This window comes from Scleropages formosus, chromosome 6, assembly GCF_900964775.1.
Source record: "Scleropages formosus chromosome 6, fSclFor1.1, whole genome shotgun sequence".
NCBI classification, from domain to species: Eukaryota; Metazoa; Chordata; class Actinopteri; order Osteoglossiformes; family Osteoglossidae; genus Scleropages; species Scleropages formosus.
This window is the reverse complement of record NC_041811.1, coordinates 2414969-2428871: the sequence shown is the minus strand read 5'-3', so window position 1 is coordinate 2428871 and position 13903 is coordinate 2414969. Positions and strand designations below refer to the sequence as shown.

General features: G+C 42.0%; 1 protein-coding gene across 5 annotated transcripts in view; it reads right to left on the bottom strand.

Annotated features, from left to right (window-relative positions):
- Window positions 1-3452: 3452 nt before the first annotated feature.
- The window catches only part of rimbp2a (RIMS binding protein 2a), a 39903-nt gene continuing 29452 nt past the window's right edge, over window positions 3453-13903 (bottom strand). For all 5 annotated transcript variants that reach the window (XM_018742604.2, XM_018742607.2, XM_018742606.2 and 2 more), the window contains 10 exons: window positions 13768-13869; window positions 11202-11354; window positions 10938-11052; window positions 10001-10108; window positions 9724-9842; window positions 9415-9583; window positions 8537-8640; window positions 8386-8457; window positions 8205-8303; window positions 3453-6707 (listed from right to left, as the gene is read on the bottom strand). In XM_018742604.2, the coding sequence (XP_018598120.2) occupies window positions 6489-6707; window positions 8205-8303; window positions 8386-8457; window positions 8537-8640; window positions 9415-9583; window positions 9724-9842; window positions 10001-10108; window positions 10938-11052; window positions 11202-11354; window positions 13768-13869 (1260 nt within the window). In that variant the 3' untranslated portion in view covers window positions 3453-6488. The remainder of the gene's footprint in view (window positions 6708-8204; window positions 8304-8385; window positions 8458-8536; window positions 8641-9414; window positions 9584-9723; window positions 9843-10000; window positions 10109-10937; window positions 11053-11201; window positions 11355-13767; window positions 13870-13903) is intronic.

Here is a 13903-nt window from a genome sequence, read left to right as displayed (position 1 = left end):
ATCCTTCTGGTTCATGGTGCTCAAGATATACAGTTTGATCTTCAGAGTTCTCTTCCTCTGACAAGGGTGAAAGAATGCTCAGTAAACCTGACTCAGATTCCTCTTGAACTTGCTCAATTCATCTCTCCGGAACTTCATTGCACTGGCTTTAAGTATCCAGAAGAAATATAAAATGTTTTACTGGTGAACCCACAGAAGAAACCATTATGTATGAAAATATGGAGGGGGTCAAAAAAAAGGGAGGTCACTTTTATATATACATAAACAATAACACTGTTAGCATTGAAAGTGAGTGAAAAAAGAAAAGAAAAATAAAGTTATCTTTGGCTCAACTGTCCAGACATTAGGGTGAAGACAGATAACTTGTGTAATAATATTGTTCTTCACTATAACCATAAGATACTGTTCTTGACTGTAACCATATTTTATTTATCGTATGATCAAAAACAGATCTTTAGCAACATAGGGCAAGCTTTACACTCTAAAACTGGCTTCATGTAGCCAAAATTTAACATGTTACCATATCATGCGTTACATAGTGCTATTCCTCACATAGTTCACCAAGGCCAATGTTGCAGCAACCAAAGAGAACCAACCCTGGGACCAGAGCTAGGTCCCTTTATACACTTGAGGAAAACATCTTAGAGACTCCTCTTGTTTCATTGACACCTACTGCCTTGGACTTTGGTACAACACCTCTGGGGAAGGATAGGCCCTCTAAATTGCTATTAAAGTTTTAAAACTGTTGTGAATGAAACTTACAAATCATCAGTATAAACAAAAATGGTAACAAAATATTGCATGGAATAAAACAGTCATGTTACAATAGTTATGAAAAAAAATGCAACACTAGAAAAAAGGTGAAAAAAAATTTTGTAGCTGACAAAGATATCTTGGGCTCAAGAGGTGACAACTTCACATAGCAGGAGGGTAGTTCAGACTCAACCCTAATAAATAAGTGAATAAGCTGCTTCTTAGATCCCTGTGGTTGGCTGTAAAGATTGTACTGTACCGTATTGTACTGTAAAGATTCTCTGGGAGCTTCCTGTGCAAATCGATCTCATGTTAATGCAAACAAACCAGGGATCATTTATACCAACCTATCCACCAGTAAAACTTTATTAACAGATATCTCTGTGTAGTGTCACTATAACAAGTGATGATCCAAGGGAAAAGAAACTTACCCATACCCTGGAACTTAGCTATATCCAAAACCTACAGCTATGTCCTCTCTCAAGAGGACTCTTGAGAGCATACAGTATTATTCATAGCTGAAAAGCCATGGGGTCTGGGGTTCAAGTCCTGCTTGGGGTGCCTTGCGGCAGGCTGGCGTCCTGTCCAGTGTGTGTCCCCTCCCCCCCAGCCATGCGCCCTGTGTTATAGGGTTAGGCTCCAGTTTGCCACGACCCTGCTCGGGAAGAGCAGTTGTAGACATTGTGTGTGTGTGTGTGTGTGTGTATGTGTGTGAAAAGCCATGAGAGCCAAAGAACTGAAATAAAAATTAATAAATAAATAATAATAATAACAAAAAGTCTTATAGTATTGATTTGATACCTTGAATATGGTTCATAAAACGATCCATTGGTGTACTGAGATACATCTCTCCAGTTGATCTCTACTATATGCAAATGTGAAGGGAAAAACAACAGAGCATGATACAGAAATATAAATAGCGGAAAAGTCATATTTTCATCTGAAAGCACATCTACCTTCCACCAGCACAAAACTGTCCTTGTTTGAAGTAGTGGGCAATCCACTGAATCTTCGCTCTTCATGGACACACAGTTCGGTACAGGTGAGTGTTCACTCCAACTGGACACTGTCATCAGAAACAGGAATCTACTAGTAGACATTCCAGTTAGTGTCTTTCTGTGACTGCAAACCTCCTAGCTATCCTCACCTGACAACTGCACATTAAATGAACATGAAGAACTCAAGTATCTTGTTTGCATTTTGAATCACTTCTACCTTTCAACTGTTTAAAACTTCCTTAGTCGAAAGTAGATTGGTCAATCCATTGACCTGTTGCTCTTCATGGACACAGAGCTGGGTTTAGGTGAGTCTGTTCTCTCTTGATAGGGGGGTGCGGTGGTGCAGTGGGTTGGACCGGGTCCTGCTCTCCAGTGGGTCTGGGGTTTGAGTCCCACTTGGGGTGCCTTGCGACGGACTGGCGTCCTGTCCTGGGTGTGTCCCCCCCCCCTCCGGCCTTACGCCCTGTGTTGCCGGGTAGGCTCCGGTTCCCCGTGACCTCGTATGGGACAAGCGGTTCAGAAAATGTGTGTATGTGTGTGTGTGTGTGTGTGTGTGTGTGTGTTCTCTCTCTTGCTGGTCTCTGTGGTCACAAAGAGAAAACATCTCATAGACTTTCTAGTGAATGTCTTTCTATAACAATGACATTGCACTTAACCAGAAAAGTTAATTTCACCATACAGTCTTGTACTTTGTCTGCCCATCCATCCATTGAAAGAAATTTTGTTGACCTTTAGGATGCATCCTGACAAACTTCTTAAACAGGGACAAATTGTTTAGAGCAGACCTCTTCTGCATCGGACGCAAGGGAAGTTTGGAAAGTGTTTACATGCCTTATGATGACCTATGTTGGAGTTTGCAAATAAAAGGAGGCAACGCAAAGTGATCGGGGAGACACCCAGTTGTCTGGGGCTCTTCCATCAGCCGATATTGTCGTGTGAAGTCTCTGCATCAAAATTAAAATTACCGAAAGAAAAATATCAACAATATTAACCTTATATTCAGTTTTAAATGCTGAATAAATCAGAGCATAACAATAGTAGATGTTTATTAGCTTCTGGTCACTTCTAGATTTCCTTAGTTTCACAACCATCAGTTGAAGCTTAATAATAAAGTTGATGTTCAAATGATGTATGAGGTTCTGTAAAAGTATGACTGTATTTTATTGTCTTCATAGTATTGACAAATAGTACAGATGTTTCTGTGTTGTTAGCTTAAGCAGATTTTGTTTGTTTATTATTGTGACTTAGATGAAAATAAGACTACATTATAGGACTAATTAATGAAGAAATCTACAAACCACAAGCTGGCATTCTTGGTTTTCCAGTGCCAGCCTGGATGGCTTCCTGTACTGCCAGGAGCTGGGAGTCTGTCTCTGTTCTGCATACAGGTGCATTAGCCACACACTGTTCACCACTGTTTACAACTGAAATCCCTATTTACCATTGTTTACCGTTCTTTATAGCTGTTCCCCATTGCCACTGAATTTCTGCTGTTCACTCCTTTTTTTCCATTTGGAAAGGATTCCAGTTGTCTGAAATGTTTTTGTTTGAATAATTCTTGTTTGGTTGTGTGGCTTTTGGTTGCGTTTAAAAGTTTATTAAAAGTAACAGAAGGCAGTTGATGTAAATTTTATCACAGAACACAAATTTTATGCAAAATATCAAAAATTTATTTAATATAAAATACACACAATCCCCTGATTCCCGCTGGATCTAGAGTCTGCTGCACAATTACACACAATGTTTCTTGTGGGAGGCAGTGGGGAAACACACAGTAGTTTTAATTAACTGTGTAAACAACAAATGGAATGATCTGCTGCAACTGTGGATATGGCTTATTGCGTGTCATATTTACCCTCTCTGTCTCTCTTCTTTCAGTGGGTAATTCTTACCTGGACAGAATGATCACACAGTGCACTAAAAGGTTTAGTGTGTGAAGAGACGAGCTGTGAAGTTGAGCAGATGTCTTAACCAAAGGACACTTCTTGAGCTGGTCCTAATCATGAGATGGAGTTAATAGAAGCTGCTGTGCTCAAATACAGGATGAACATGGACCATGCAGTGATGTGAAAAACTAAGTACAATCCCCTGGAAAGCATTGTAATTTTCAATATATTAAGATGTCGATGGCTGAGCCTCACTGGGATAAAGTAATTGTATATAACAAATGTGTAATATCCGAGGGTTGCAAGGTGGTGAAAGAGGGTTTCCTCCAGATATTCTGGTTTCCTCTCAAAGTCCACAGACATGCAGTTCAGGTGAACTGTTAACTCTAAAATTGCCCTTTGTCTATAAATGGGTGAGTGACTTTGTGTATTGCTACTATCCAATGGACTGGAGTCTCATCCAGGGTTTACCTCCACCTCCCAACCCCACCTTGTGGCTACTATTTCCAGGATAGGCTCCAGGTCACCACAACCCTGCCTGGGACAAGAGGTTATTGAAATTGAATGGATGTAATATTTAAACTTTGGTCTGATTTATTCAGCAAACTTTAGCAAAAATGCAGTTCCTGTTTAAATGCAATAAACAGTAATAATATAAGCTCAATATTAAATTCAGGAGATGGAACAATTAGACAGTCATTGTGCATTTTGGCAAATGCCTACTGTACTTTCCTTTGGGTTAGTGGTGATCAGTAAATTGACCAGAATTGTGGTGACAAGCAGGCCAAGTAGCGAACTGACCCCTAACAGCAGCGTGGACTGACAACCCAAACTAAACAGTATGAAGAGTGATGCATGACAACAGGAACAAAAACAGGTTGTGCTGGTGATGCCCAATGCTATTAAACAAACTGCAGGATCATTGGTACATCTAATCTGAAGTGTGGATTGGGCATTTATGTAGGCTTTTAGGCTATAGTACTGATTTTATTGAATGGTGGATTTAGTTAATGTTAGTTTATTCATTTAACTATAAGTGTAAACTTTAGCGCCTGAGACACAGGAACCATGATGAACAGGGAAGTGTATGGTGACTAATGGAACAGGCACAATGCAAATTGGATGGAGTGGGTTCATTGGGTTCAGAATGAATACAGCAGCCCTGGAGACAGAAGAGAAAAAGGAAACTGTAGAAGCACAAGTGCTCTGAGGAAGAAACCTGAGGTGCGGCACCAAGAAAAGGGGAGGGAGCCTTAGGCAAATAACGGGTGGTGCATGCAGTGGATTAGACAATGGAGTTGATGGGGTTGGTAGTAGACGGCAAAGTTAGTCAAGGGAAAAAGCCGTTTGACGGACTCGCAGTGGTCCACACAGTACTTGGGCACAAAGAAGACAAGGGAAATAGAGGCTGATGGATTTTGGACAGAACAAAGGCAGGAAAAGCACTACATACTGTATATGTTACACATACACTGACTTCTGGGTATAGCCAAAAGTTTGGTCTAATACTTCCCTCCTGACTTTTTCTTAACAAAACTCCAGTAAATGCAAGCACATCCCTGGATTCAATACCATCTGTTTAACAGAAATAACTTCATGTAAGAGTTTTCTGTAACTGTCTATCAGTCTTCTACATGAACCGTGGAGAGCTGTGTCCCGCATTTGCACACAAAACCTCTTCAGCATCACATTTTGAAGTCTGAGTAAAACTTTCCGGGGCTTGTACTTTTTTAACCTCACTGTTCATGTTCCCGATTTCCCACAGTGATCAATATCAGATGTTTCACTCAAAAGTAGCTTGGGTACTAAATAGATCATATTGTAAAATTGGTCATGAGTCCTGAAAATGTTTCTCCATTCAGGACGTCAACATGCTGCTGCAGCGAGTTCTTGGTCCTTCATGAAACTTTATGAAACAGTTAAAAAGTGACCCAGGTGACCTTTTGTGTGACTATGAGCATTTAGAGGGTAGGGCTTCAGGAAGCAGACCGTGACACGTGTGTTTAAAGTGTGTCTAATGGTAAGAGTATGGAACTGTGTTACAGATGAAACATCGGCCCTGGGTGTATGTGTTAGTAACACTAGACTCCTGTCGCACCCAGGACACGAAACTACTGCTGCTAGTTTCTTACAGCCTGAAAGGACATCAATACATAGCACTCACACAACAAGGTTAATCTTTTGCTACCAACTGGACAAAACAGCACAATGCTTTGAAAAGGCTTATATACGTAGGAGATTTTTAACAGCACTTTCCATGACCACGCAACACACATAGTTAATAATCTGAAATCCTGCAATAATGAATGATGGATGTGGGAGAGTGAAAACTTCTTAATGAAAGAGATTCTATGATACTTAATACATTTACTTTATTAATATGCTACAAGGGTGACTGATGTTATTTTTTTAGTATAATGTTTTAATCACGATCCATGGCCCACATCTGTTAGAGATTGCACATACTGTAGGTAATTGCAGACAGCAGTTCTACACGTGAATTAAACACTGAACTGCCGTAATAAACTTCATGAGTGTTGTTCACATGGTCAGCCCTTTGGACTGACTGCACTTTCAGAGGGGCAGAAAACAAGATGTTTCATAACTTTTATATCTCATTCCGAAGAGTTTCAGATTCTTACTGAAACAGTGAAAGGCAGAGAAAGGAACCCAGTTCTGTGTTTCCAGCCACTACAGAAAAGGAGTAGAGGGCAGTGAACCTGATGGTCTGAGCAGCATGTGTCATGTGTGGTCGACTCCCCCTGTAGCCCAGTGTTTAAGGTACAGTAGAAAGGATGAAGTCAGTCTCCCATAATGCAGTGCGGTGGAACATGTGTCTGAAAGAAAGGTGTCAGGTGGCTCTCTTTACCACCGCAAGTCTTTTCCACAGTTTCTTCCCTTTGGAAAGGAGTCCCTTCTTCCTCTTGGGAACAGAGTCACGTGGGACACTAGGGGGTCCAGTGGGTCCTGGAGGTCCAACAGGTCTGGCAGGTGTGGAGGTGGGCATGGGCACAGGCATGCAGGGGCTTACAGGTGGGGAGCCAGATGCTTGACCCATGTCCACATTTTCCTGGAGGTTAGGAGGGAGGGACATAAGATATGGCACAGGAGGGTTATTGTAGAGACAGTCAAGGCTTTTTGTGCTGAAATCTGTATGTTGTGTTTTTGCCACTAGTGCAACTGCGCTCAGAGCTTGAAGGCCAAGCAGAACCTCTGTCTTCATGTACCCAGAGCTATATTTACATTTATTTCTTTAGCAGATTCTTTTCTCCAAAGCGACTTCCAATGGATACTATGTAGTGTTATCAGGACACACACCTTATTCTCCAAGGTGACTTACGCTGCTGGATACAATACTTACAATGGGTCACTCATCCATACATCAATGGAACACACTCACACAGTAGGGGTGAACCTGAACAGCATGTTTTTGGACTGTGAGAGGAAACCGGAGCACCCGGAGGAGGAAACCTACACAGATATGGGGAGAACATGCAGTCTCCACACAGACTGAGTGAGGATTGAATCCATGTCCTCTCACACCACTTAGGCACTGTGGGACATCACCGTTACTCGCTGTGCCACGTTGCTGCCTACTAACTGAACTAAACTAACTTTTTAAAATACACTCGCTCCTCGTAAAAAAATACAAACTTTTCCAATTTATTCTTAATTACATTATACTGTATAATGGCAACCTGTAGTGTATTTTTCCTGTTGTGTAGCACATGTGACCTGTGTTTACCCTTTGAGCTGATAGAGGGCAGTAAAGAGCATTCTTACGGTTGTCCATATTTATCTGTGTTTCCAAGACAACCTGACCAGAAAATAGATGGAGGCAGATTCACATGTAAAAAGGGGCATTAATTGACTTTGATCTTTTAGGGATATGAACAAAGTGATTTATGCAAAGATTTTCAGTACTAGCTGTGATTGTAAGGTGAGGAGCCAAGTATACGTGTGAAGATTAGAAAGCATGGAGGAAGAAAGTTGCTAGTAGCGTCTCTGAGGTCCATGGGCTGGCAGGAATTGCAGTGGATGAGGACAAGCTCTGCGTTTGGGTAAATGACCCAGATTGTGCAGTGGACTCAGTGTGATCCTTGACACACAGGGACCAAGCTTGCCTGTGTAATGTGTTGCACGGGTGTATCTGTGAAACAGGCAGCAGAGCAAGAGAGGTGGTCCCTGGTTCACCTACTGCTAACTTACTTGGTGAAAACAGAGGTTTTTGCCAGAAAATGAACCTTTTCATCTTTCACTCCAAGTAGATGAGAAAATGAGTAAAATTCAGGGAAGTAATGTCAGTTCATAAGGTAAACAGAGCACAAGATACATGATGTACACAGGACCAAAATCCAAAATACTGACACTAGACTTGCGGTGAATTTTATAACGCATTAATTTAGCAGTTCTGCATGTTGTAGTACTGTAGTTACAGGGATTGTCTTGTGATCTCTAACCACTTGATCACTGACAACTACCTGGGCAACTGATGGGAGTTAAACGTTTTTAATGAAGTGCACGAAGATATGGGAGGTCATGTTTCAGTAGTGAGATGGAGCCGTACCATTTTGGTTTGGGCATCTGTTAGATAAACCTCCACATCATCAGGCACTTCTTCCAAGAAGTTGGAGGGGACAAGCCCTCTATGTCCGTTCATTTCACCCTGCAGGGATGAAATCAAGGTGATCATCAGCACAGCAGTTTCACAGACACCGGTAGATTGACGCAGCCCAGATCGAACTTACATAGTAAAATCCATCTTCATCAATGTCCCCCAAAACAGTGATGATGTCTCCTGCAGAAAAGGTGAGCTCAGCCTGTAAGCAGACAGTATGTTATTACAGTGCCAGCACAGCAGACAATATGAAGTGGAAGTTGAGTAAGGCCTCTCAGGACCTCCACATCCACGTTGGGGGAGCTCTCCCTGGGGTCGTAGTCATATAGCGCTACCATCTTCCGTGTGGGCAGCAGCGGACACTGACCAACTCGTTCGTCTCGCTCTGTGCAAAACCAGGAAACAAACAGATCGGATGAATTCACATCTCAAAGACTCTAATTCCATCCATGACTGCATCTGCATATCATGTCCTTCTACCCAAAGGTAGTTGTACACCAAGACATTGAGGTGAACTAACTGTACATTCATTTTCTTTTTTTTTTAATTTCCATTTTTCTGTTTAATTACCAGGACAAGATAACTAGTTCACAGAGAATGAATCAATAGAGACACAAGTCAATAAAACACTGGCACTAAAGGTTATGGTATTCAGTAAACATGTATCCCTAAGAAGTTGACAGGAGACTAAATCTTCAGAAATTCATTGTAATTGTGATGAAAATCAAATATGAATATTTCTAGTGTAAGAAAATCAGACACTTAAGGCAACCATATACTTCTAGGGCAAACCTTATTAGTAAGGCACAGTACATTTTCATTACATTTATTCATTTAACCAATGCTTTTCATTAAAGTAACTTACAGTGTTAATCTACTGACACTTATTCACCCATTTATGCAGGCAGGTAATTTTATTGGAACAATTTTGAGAAGTACTTTGCTCAAGTACAGCTACAGCTGGAGGTGAAATTCAAATCTGCGACCTTTGAGGCCAAAGGTAGCAGCTCTAACTGCTTTGCTACCAGTTGCCCATATTTTCTTCCAATATATTAAGAATATTCCATACAAATTTGGCTCTTTATCAAAAAAGGGCCGTGGTTTAACAGGAATACGGAAGAGGAAATCAAACTTGATGATGGACGGGACGCTGTGTTACCGATCTTGTCCACCGGGGTGCTGAGAGGCAGGTAGCCCTGGCGGATCAGCTGTTCCATTGTGTCCTTGTCCTCGGCCTGGATCTCCGACACCATGTTGCAGGGTATCAGACCAGTTTTTCCATCGAGTTCACCTCGGTAGAATCCATCTGTGTCTTTGTCACCAAACACCTGTGTAGGGGGCAGCCAACAAGAAGGAGGCAAAACAAAAATCCCATTTCCTGCTGTTGTTTGCTGGCTCACTGTCCAGTAGAGTTTGGTCAAAGAGAAACCTGTCCACCTGCAACAAGACCGGCAGGTTCCACACCCACCTTGAGGATCTGGCCTTCTTTGAAAGACAGCTCCTCATCGGCAGCATCAGGGTTGGGAGACATGGAGAGAGGGTCGTAGTTAAAGAGGGCCACAAATATCCGCGATGAGCCCTTGGGATCTGAGGTGAGACAAAGGTAATTGTCTGAAGGAGGGGCATAAAAAAAGTCCATGTGTACGTGAAGGGTATTTGGTGGCCCTTCTGTCCCAGTGACTCGGACCACTGGTTAGAACGTCTCCCTGTGTCTGTAAGGTCTCTGAAAGGGCAGCCAAGATTACCCTGTGTCTGGCGCTGGGGCCCAACTCTGGTCCTCATGTGGGCACCATCGCGGTAAACCTCCGTAACTGATGGCAGGTTCTCCTCGCTGTTGCTCTCGGCAGTGATTGCTACAGGAAACACCAGTGTGAACATTGGCTGTTTCTCCACACAGTTCTTTGGGTTGTCTCTGAGCTTCTCACTGAGCTGACAGGCTCAATCTAAATTGATCTCATGGAGGTTAACATGTGGTAACAATGGATTTTGTGTATTTACTGCTGTCCCTGCATATGTGGTCATGTGGCTGATATCGTAACACTAACACTCCATCCTGTTGGCCAGTTTGTGTTGTGAATCTCTGCAAGAGGGCAAGAAGGTTTTCTGGTGCAGCAACTGCAAAACACATTACAGACTGAACAGAAAATGATGATAGTGACATTCACAATGTTAAGATGAATTATATTAGCAAAGCATTTTGCATCTGGAGGTCTAAACTGGATTGCGATGGACTGGTGTCCCATCCAGGGTGTATCCCCTACCCTTTAGCCTTGCACGCTGTGTTTCCAGGATAGGCTCAGACTCGTCGCAACTCTGCTCGGGGCAAGCAGCTGTTGACATTGGTTGGATTGGTATTGGGCTAAACTGGAGTAAAATTCACTCCATCTTAACCAGTCTGCAAGTTTTTCTTTTTTGTTTTTAAATTGGATTATGGGGTTAATCTGTTAATCTGTACATTTTATCTGCAGTTTTAATTTTTTTTTCTCTTTTTTTTTGTCATTTGAAGTATGTATGCTATCTGAAATCCTTTTTAAAGTCTGTCTGGGCCATCGAAGCACATTCGTTCCTAATAACAGGACTTTAGAGAGATGACCAGCAGGGTGCATATGTGTGAAAATAGAAATCCCATTGTTCACATTCAGTTCACTTGGAACACAGTAGGAAAGAGTGAACCTCACTGACCGATGGATGGGACCATGATGGGTTTGCGATGGGGGTGGGCACCGCTGTGGGTTGACTTTTGACCTGACCCATCTGCTGGGCTGGACTGTGTCCCTGAAGGAGGGGTCCCTGAAATCTTAAAACAACAAGAAGGACTGGAGAGCTAGCTCTTTTCACTTGGGCTTGTCTTGAATATAATGCATCTACATTACAGCCATAAACCACTGAGCTGGACAAAGACATGAAGTCTAGGAACAGGAAGGCTGTGGGCAGTGTGCATCCTACCTGCAGCGCACCATGGCAGGAGCTACCACGGCGACAGCCCTCGTCCATCTCCATTTCAGAGTAGAGCTCTTCCTCATCCTCCTCCAGAATGTCAGAGAGGTCGGAGCCCCTGCTGCTCTCAGTGTGGTACTCGTCACTCTGACTGCGCTGGAGCTGGGAGCAGTTCAATAGTTTGGTCAATGATGTCAGAGGAATATTTGCTCTATTGCCATGTTTATGTGGCTGAAGTCATCACACAGGCCTGTGATTTGGACCTTTGTAAATAGTGCTTTATTTCTACAAAGCAGTACCTTACACTCTAAGAACACAACAAACTATAGTTTGCAGTCAACAATCCACACAGACTCTTCACTAGCTGCTCTTCCCTACTCTAGCCCCCTCCTTCTCCTCCCTCCTTTTTCACTGCTGTCTTCAGAGATAAAGACATCTTCATTATGAGCAAGGTCTTGGCACCTAACTGCCACAATCATGCTGAGGCTTTCTGTAAAGTTTTGTTACGCATTTCAACCCGTTAGAAGGTGAAATTTCCAACCTTCTGCTTTTACACAGAACTACCAACTTTTCCCTCGATCCCATCCCTGCATCTCTTCTACGGGACATTTCCCTGCAACTTATCTCTTTTATTTCCATAATCATGAAATCCTTACTCTCCTCAGGTTGCTTCCAATCTGCCTTCAAAACTACCCTTATTTCACTGCTGTTGAAGAAACCCTCTCTGGATCCATACTCAGTCCAGAACTACAGACCAATCTACCTTTTTCCTTTTCTGTCAAAAACTCTGAAACAGGCAACCTGTGATCAGCTCTCTGCATTTCTTGCCCAGGATGATCTCCTTGACAGGTATCAGTCCGGATTCAAAGCTACAGATTCCACCAAGACAGCTCTCTTGGCAGTGTCAGGTGCTCTCCAGTTAGCTAGAGCAGCCTCCCTCTCCTCGGTCCTCATCCTCCTCAACCCATCTGCAGCATTTGACACTGTGAATGTCACTGTCACCCGATTCTCCTCTCTTGGCATCAAAGGAATAGCACTGAAATGGTTTAAGTCCTACTTATCAAGTAAATCTTACAAAGTGGTCTGACATAGCTCCCAGTCATCCCCTCAGCCTATCTCAACTAGTGTTCTGCAGGGCTCAGTACTAGGCACCCTGATCTTCTCAATCTACACCTCTTCTCTGCTCTATCATCACTTAAAAAGGGTCTCAAAAATAACCGCTTTTAGATTTCTCCCCCTAATTTCCTAAGTACTTGAAAAACATGTACATGCTTGCTATCTGTTTAATAATTTTTAGTAAAAATCCGTTTAATGATGAAAAAGGCTATATGCAGCTAGTCACACATGTATACTGGTTTATAAAGTGTTACGTGACAAATAGACTATGCAAAACAAAGCATCTGTCACATGAATTAATGTAAGAATGTGGATTGCAAAAACAAAATTTTTTTTTCCTATCATACAAATTTCTGGCAAAAAAGTTAAATATTAATATTTCTGTAAGCTTTTGTTTAATTTTATTTTTATTTTCATCAATGTTTCTCATTTTGGACAGTTATTTCCTTCATTGTAATGGTTTATTTTTCTTTTTGTGGTCACTGCTTTGTTTAATTTGATCTGTATCGACATGCTTCTCGCCTAACACTTGCAAAAATTCTAGAAAGTAACATATCCATACAAAATTACTCATGCAAATATTTCTATGCTGGGTTCAGTTCAGTGGAATTGAAGCTTCAATTCTGATCACTAAAATCTGTCTTTTTGTCCATTTCTGATGTCCATATTCCGGAAACTCTTTTTTTCACCATACAGCAATCATCAGAAAACACGTTCATGTTCTTCCTCAAAACCTCCTCTACATTTCCCTCATCATCTGAGCCCCATCCAATCCATTCAATACATTTTGATTCACTGTAGAACAATCCAGAGGATGTAGTTATAATTGTATATACACACAGACACACACATTTTCAGAACCGCTTGTCCCATACGGGGTCACGGGGAACCGGAGCCTACCCGGTAACACAGGGCGTAAGGCCGGAGGGGGAAGGGGACACACCCAGGATGGGACGCCAGTCCATCGCAAGGCACCCCAAGCGGGACTCGAACCCCAGACCCACTGGAGAGCAGAACTGTGGCCCAACCCACTGCGCCACCGCACCCCCGTATAATTGTATATATGTATTTGTAATTATTCCTTAATAAAAGCATTTATTATTCACATTGATTAAATTATGTTTGAAACGCAGGATTGACGTTTTATGATTATATGTGCATGATGGAAAAAAATCCAAAGCTATTTCAGTTTTGTATGTTAAAAATGTTATGAAGATGGTTAAATGACTATGAAAGTTTCATCGCAGACTTGTGTTATACTAAGGTAATATTTAGATCCTTAGAATGATTATAACATGTCACATTAATCTGTTATTCTTTACTTTTCTTTGTTATTTTAACCAGCCTAAAAATCAAATACCTTGACAAAGTTTTGATTCAGCAGGGCACTCTTTATGTCTTCACATGTGGACCTTCCAGCATTAGGTGTGGATGTACCTGCATTCGGGTGTAGATGTACCTGTCTGCCCAGCTCTGAGCCCCTGAGGAACTCTTCCATGGAGACTCTCCTCCTCCTCGTGTGTATTGACGCCTCCTCTTCTTGCTCTTCTTCATCTGAGCTCTGTGACGAGTGACACAGTTTGTTTAACCACGCA